Below are 7215 nucleotides of genomic sequence, written 5' to 3' on the forward strand. Positions count from 1 at the left end.
TATATATATATCAGAATTTTTTTAAAAAATGACTTTGAAGGATTTTTTTCCCCCAGAGGGTCTGATGTGTCATTCAACGTAAGGTTTAGGAACTGTGTGTTCATGTGATATTTAACAAACCTGATCAAAGCCAAATTTATTGGTGGAAGAGGCTCCTCAGATAATGGGAAGGGCCCAGCGCTGTCACTGCAGGTGACAACCCAGCTCATTTCCTGCCATTTCCCCAGGCCTAGCCCATTTCACTTATGAGCCTTGAGATGAGTTTAATCATGGGCTTGGTGGCTCCCAGCTCAGACAGACAGGTGGTTTCCAGTTCAGCACTCCTAGAGGGATCTTCCTGAGCTTTTAACTCACCATTGTTTTTCTCACGTTCTCTCCCTCAAGTGGAGTCTCACTTGGATTGGAACTGGGAAAAAGAGTAGTACTTGACTAATGGAACTTTGTTTTTCTCCTCTAAAGGGACAGGCACAGGGGACAGACATTTTGGCCATCAGTGAGGCAGGTGAAGATGGACTGCCGCAGAACCCAAGGCAGCTGTCCTCTGCCAAAGAGGGTGGCATACAGGGCTTGCTGCTGCCTGAAGACATGCTATCAGGAGAAGAACCTGAGTGCATCTCTCCTGATGACATCTCCTTGCCTCCTCTCCCTGGAAGCCCTGAGTCCCCCTTTGCACTATCATCAGACATGGAGGTGGAAGAGGCTGCTGGCCCCTCAGTGCCCAGCCTTCCCGGGAGCAGCTCCAGCAGGCAGCCCAGGACCTGCGGCCCAGCAGAGGCCCAGGAGTCTCTTCTTCCACCACCTGCTACTTTTGCTAATGCATACAATGAGAGGAGAGAGACATTTCCAAGTCATTCTGAGAGGCCTTACCCCCAGTCCAGAGCTGAGTCCCCATTAACCTCTGGAGGATTTCTGGAAAGCAGTGCTGCCTTCCACACAACCAGTGCTAAGCAGCCAGAGAGCATGCCGGGTGATGTGCATGACAGAGCTTTACAGTGGCACCTGCAGGCTCAGGGAAGTTCGCTAGAAAAACAGGAGAAAATGCATGACCATGGTAGCAGCACTAAAACCCAAGATAGGCTGCATGCTTCCCCTGATGTGTGCTGGGACCTCGGCTTTCAACCAGGCACCAGCCCAGGCTCGCAAATGCAAATGGTTCCCAGAGAAGAGGCGAAAAGCACATCAGCAAAGAACCGTGTGGTCAGCCTAGCTGGCCAGGCACCTCATTTCTCCAGGCTCCTGTCCAATGTCACAGTCACAGAAGGTTCTCCAGTGACTTTGGAAGTTGAAGTAACGGGATTTCCAGAGCCTACACTAACATGGTGGGTAGCCTATAACGACAAGCCATAAACAAACACACTGAGCCGTGAAGTGTATTTTGTGTGCACTAACTGAGAGACGCAGGGCTCACTGCTAACACTCTATAACTTTGCAACTCTGCATGACCCAATCTCACATCCCACTTCAGCCTTCGGTTTCATAACAGCATGGGTCATGCAAAGTTACTGCATGCAATAATCACTTAACCACCTCTGGGAGCCCTGGAAATTGGTTGCATTTGACTTTCTCTCCAGTTATAATTCCTCATTCCCAGCAATGATGGGCTGAAACACTTCCCTGTTGTCTCTTTCTCCATCAGCATAAAATGCTCTTGTTTTAACACCCTTTATGCAATTTCAGAATATCTGGCATTTGCCCTTTCATTTTGTGTCCCTGTTCCATCTCTTCTTTCTTTCCAACATAGACGCACATGTCGCCATTGTAGTATTTCTGTGTTTTACTAAGACTTCCTTTTATAAATTCCTTTAATAGGAGAGGTGAAATAAAATATTATTTCACAGTTGCTCCAGATGACAGATAATAAACTCATTTTTGAAAGGCGGTACAATAAGTGAGCTACGAACCACATGATTTTACTCTGAAGATACCACTTTTTAGCCTATTTGTTTTAATGAAAATGAACTGCAGATTACAGGTTTTACATCACCTGTGACTGTTAACAGCAAAATTAGCTCTATATTTCTCAATATGAGAATTGCTTTTGAACATTTCAAAATTTTTGTCCTTAAAGAGATTTAAGGACAAAATAAAAAATATGTGACAGCAAATTTATACTATAAACTGAGATAAGGAAACTAGCTTTTATTAGGATATTTTAGTAGATAATAAATGAGCTCTATTGTGTGTGCACCTGAGTGGTACTTGAAGTGTGAAACCAGTTGCCCAAAGAATTTGCTAGAGGGGCTGGGAAAATGGCTCAGTAGAATAAGTGCTTCCCTGGCAAGTGCAAGGGTCTGAGTTCAATTCCCCAGTTCCACAAAAAAAAAAAAAAAAAAAAAATTGCTAGAAATCTTTGGCTTTTCAAATTAGTAGGAGAAATAGTGCTTCTCTACAGTGCAATATTTATTCATTTTTGTTTTGTTATTTTTTACAATTGCATGTTTTTTATAACTCAAGAATTTTGTATTTATACATTTAAAAGGTATTTAATTCATTATTAAATATTAGTTCCTCTTAAAAATGTTGTCTGAAGTGTTTCTTGTTGTGTGCACACAAATGAATTCATGAGTATATAAGTAAAGAACTATTATAGTACATATTATTATTGAGCAACTATTGCAAATGAGCAAGAATGTATTATCATCACGTTTATAACAGTGTTGCTCAGTGAACGACTGACTAGCAATTGGAAAGCCATATCATCTTAAGGCATTCAGAGAAATGCAAATTTATCACTTAAGCCCTAAAAACAAAAAAATATTCAGGCTTATGATCAGTCTTTGTATGAGAGAAAGATGACCTAAATAAATAAACACATGGCAGCCTAGAATATGTGGAATGAATTATTTGTTTTGTATAAAGATCTAGATAAGTTCATATTTGTAGGAAACTTTTGCAAATAAGTTATTGATCAGTCAAAGTCCAGTTGTATGAATGACTTTCGCAGTGAGAAGTCATCTCGTGAAATTAATTCACAAAAATAAAATAAATTCATTTTACCAGGATGCTATACGTAAATACCTTCCTCCGACATGGTGCTTCTGTGCTGTGTGGATCTGGGGCAGAGGCGTCTCATGCCAACATAGATTCTAAGACGGCATCACAGTTGCTGTGCCTTGCAGCAGAAAGGACAAGGCAGACTGAGTGTGAGGTGCCAGCTCATGCTCTAGAGAACCATTGCCACAGCAAACCACGCAGCAGTAGGACCAGATTGGCCAAGTTTTTTAAGAGGAGCTGAATATCTGAATTTTTATAAATAACACTCCAAATTTCAAATATTGTCAAAAATTTAATTTTCCAAAAAGATAATCCAAGCCAAAGAAAGAACGTCTCTGGCTACCAGTTCGTTGCCAATCTCTTCTTGAGAAATAAACAGACTCTCGGTGCTCTGCGGTAGCCAGGACGTTCTTGCTAAGGCTGGAGAAGACTGTCGTGGTCCTGGGCCTACCGCCAAGTGAGTGTTAGAACTTGGAGGTGATGTGGAAAAAGTGTGACCCTGACTTTCCAAACTCACTTTCTGCTTTAGGTACAAGAAGGGCCAGCAAGTATCTGCAGATGGGCACTTACAGGTTTTGCACAAGGAGACAAAACATTCAGTGTTCATTCCGAAGGTACGTGAGGCGGACGCGGGCCTCTATGTGGCGCGGGCCCAAAATTCTAGCGGCACGCTCTCTTCCAGTGTCGTCCTCCACGTGACAGGTAACCTCAGGCCCCCCATCACAAGAATAAACTGGACAATGCTGTGTGTCATCTATGTTAGTGTGTCCCTAATGTACTGGCTACTCACACAGTAACTGCTATGGCCATCAAGGGACATCATTCTTTTGGGCCTTGGGGACAATACAGTTGTTTATTTTTTGACACCTCCAACAGAGCAGTCCTCACAAATGTACCTCCACTCTGGCCATCTCACGTCTTGCCTAACGCCACTACAAAATGAAAAAAATGTCACAGGTTTATTGACTTGTTTCATTGAGGAACTTGCTGTATTTGAGGAAGCTGGTAAATTATGTACTGTGGATAAGGATATATTTTTGTACTCTGGAAAGAGGTGTATTCACTGTAATATGAAGCAAAATTATGATATGCTGGTACCCTCCTAAGGACAGGCAGATGAGTGCTGATGTCAGGATAGATATGTGAGCTGATACTCATATCCAACTGTTTGATAATTTATTTTTAGTTGTACTCATAAACATCTTCTTTTCAGTGCATAACAGTGGAGATGTGGAGCTGAAGTTGTGATTTTCAACATTGCATTAGCTGTCTTTTAATTTTATTTTTTAATTTTTCATGCCTTGATCTCATTTACTGAAATGCAATCTATGTCATTTCATTTCAACACAGACTCTATTCCTAAGCCTGACAATGTCATTGTACATAGTCATTCCTCTTGTTGATTTCATAAATTTGACCCTGTACATAGATCTGCCATCAGTTGTAAGTGAAGTCTCAATTTTCCATCAGATCCACACTTTATAGAGAAAAATGGAATAGGGGTTGCAGGAATGGACCAACATTACACCTGTCATTCCGCTGATGTGTTTTGTGTGTCCATGTATACAACTATAACCAGATCCTCCTGTCTCTCGTCTTGGTTATGCTGCTGAACACTTTCATAGAATGTGGCAAGGCGTCTCACCGCCTTGGTTTCCCATCTGGGGAATGGGTTCATCGTCTACCTCTTGGGGAATTAAAATTTTTCATTTCATGTCTTATAAACGATCTAGGAAATGGAAAACATTTTATAAAGGTTAAGAGTAACAGGGCTCTTTGTCATCACACTGGCCTGCTACCCATGCTTTCTCTTTCTGCTGTTGCATTACAATATTAAATGAAAAGAGTATTCTTAAGGCATAATTTCCAACTTCCCAGGGGGGAAATGAGCTCATGAATTGGAGATAAATTCCTTTCTAATTCCTTACAACTACATCCTTTTCAAAGACTTGAAATTAAACTCAGGAGGATACATTTAGAAGTTTCTGGAGAAAAATAAGTAATAAGACAGCAGAAGATGAATTCTGGCCTTTTTAAAATTATCATTGTACCACTGAAAAATGACCTATTCTTTTTGAAATTAATTATTCAGAAAAGATCATCTTTTCAATTTTTTTTAAATAAGACAAGTGTTTGTTTTTTAATATTTTAACATAACCTGTCATGATAGGGCAAAATCTTTCATTGAAAGAATAATTTATCATAGGTTTTCGATGAAGGGAATTAATTATGTTGCTAGCAGATTGTCTACAAATAACCATAATATTTAAATGTAATGTATTCAAGTTAATATTAAAAAGTTACTGAATGTTATCTGAAAATACGAATGTCTAGTCAAGTAAAAATTTGGCGTTTTCTCTCTTGTACTGCATATGCAATTTATCTAGAAAATTAAAACTCTTAATTTTCTTCTAAATTTTGTCAAAAACCTATTAAACTCTTATATTGACAACATGCTGGAGAAGTGATGGTCTTTTAACCCTCTGATCATTTTTATCCAATTTCAAGCATTTGGAGCTGGGGAGATAGCTCAGTGGCATAAGTGCCTGCCTGGCAAGTGCAAAGTCTTGAATTCTATCCCTGGTACCACAAAAAAAAAAAAAAAAAAAAAGTCAAGTGTTTGCATATTTTATCTATTATTACCCATGTGGAAGCTAATGGGTAAAATGTATTCTCATCCAAAGGAGGGAAGAAACCAAGGTTACCAATTCTCTCTCTTCACACTTTCAATCTCTTACTCATCTGGTGAGATCTTTTTACTTTTATCACATGGTCGACTTTGAGTTTGAAGATTTTTTTAATTTTTTGTATTTTAGGGAAGGGTCTACAGGGTGTTCATGGTCTCACTACTAGATCGGACTCGTAGTGATCTGCCTGTTTGCAGCCTCCGAAGAGCTGGGATTACAGGAATGCTCCACCACGCCCAGTCTCAATTGCCATCTCAGCATGCCCTGGGGGGCAGGGCTGGCATGGCAGGCCCAGGGATTGAACCCCTGGCCCCTGCGCCTGCTTGCAGGTGCTTTAATCCGCTGAGCTATTTGGCCGGCCCAAATACCTGGAACTATCAGGTGTTTTGTTTTATTTGTTTTGTTTGCAGTGGTACAAGGGATCAAACGAGGGACCTTGCACTTGCCAAGCAGGCAGTTATGCCACTCAGCTATCTCCCCAACCGAATTTGGGGATTTTTAAGGCACAGGAATCACTGGTTTGCGTTACCTGTTGTACTCCAGTCAGTGCTAATCCTTTGGGGAACAGGGTAAGATATACATCCATCCTAAATGTATGACCACATATAACACATAAAATATGTATCTGAGGAAGTATGCATGTTTAAATTGAGCTCAAATACGGGGAGGAGAGTCCTATGCTAATATTTAAGATTTACTTCAAATGTTATCTATTCACTAATTCTTCTGAGCTATTATGGTGTCTTTTCTTCTATGAAGAGCAAGCTACAAAATTATTATTCTGATTACATTTTAATTTTAAAAGCTTAAATATGATTTGCCTGTTTCTAGGATTCCTTTTTTCTTTTTCTTTTTTTCCCCTTGTAATGCAGGAGTCTAAACCCAGAGCCTGGGGCAGGAAGGGAATAATTAGGGAGTAACCCTATCACTGAACTACATCTCCAGCATTTTCTTAAAAAAAAAACAAAAAAAAAAAAAAAAACCTTTTTTTTTTGAAGAGTCTCGTTAGGTTGCTCACGCTCAGCCTCATCTTTATTAAGACATCTAACTCTATGTGTTTAAGCCATTTTGCTTTTCTTCTCTCCGTCCCTTTCTTTTAAAATTTCTCGCTTGTATTCTACTCTGTCTTGCTGTGATTCCACTCTTGCTTATCGTCTGGTTAGGAGGACAAGGCACCAGCAATCCAGCTGGCCCTCCCGGGCTGGTGAAGATGTGACCTCTGTGTGCACTGGCAGTACCCACACCATCCCACGCCCTCCACACACAGCACTAGGATTGTGGGCCTGAGCATCTGTCTCTCTTTCTCACCTCTGCAATCTTCATCAGCAGGATCCATGACAGCCCTGTACATTATATTCCCAGGACCTAAGACATGCTCACACTCAATAAATATATTTTGAGTTGAATTGTTGTCAGAGGTAAAGAAAACCAAACTTAGCTTTTGTATGTATGTTTTTAAAAAAATCTCTCTGTAGAACAATTGGAGAGGATGTAAAAAGACAAAAACTATATTTTCTTCTTATGGATATGGGTC

The 7215-nt window shown here is 40.3% G+C and overlaps 1 protein-coding gene across 2 annotated transcripts in view; it reads left to right on the top strand.

The window, feature by feature from the left end:
- Positions 1-5360, top strand: part of Ccdc141 (coiled-coil domain containing 141) — a 236979-nt gene extending 231619 nt beyond the window's left edge. For both annotated transcript variants that reach the window (XM_004634708.2, XM_023719134.1), the window contains exons 23-24: positions 460-1319; positions 3524-5360. In XM_004634708.2, the coding sequence (XP_004634765.1) occupies positions 460-1319; positions 3524-3791 (1128 nt within the window). In that variant the 3' untranslated portion in view covers positions 3792-5360. The remainder of the gene's footprint in view (positions 1-459; positions 1320-3523) is intronic.
- The last annotated feature ends 1855 nt before the right edge of the window (positions 5361-7215 follow it).

This window comes from Octodon degus, unplaced genomic scaffold (genome assembly GCF_000260255.1).
Source record: "Octodon degus isolate 3935 unplaced genomic scaffold, OctDeg1.0 scaffold00065, whole genome shotgun sequence".
NCBI classification, from domain to species: Eukaryota; Metazoa; Chordata; class Mammalia; order Rodentia; family Octodontidae; genus Octodon; species Octodon degus.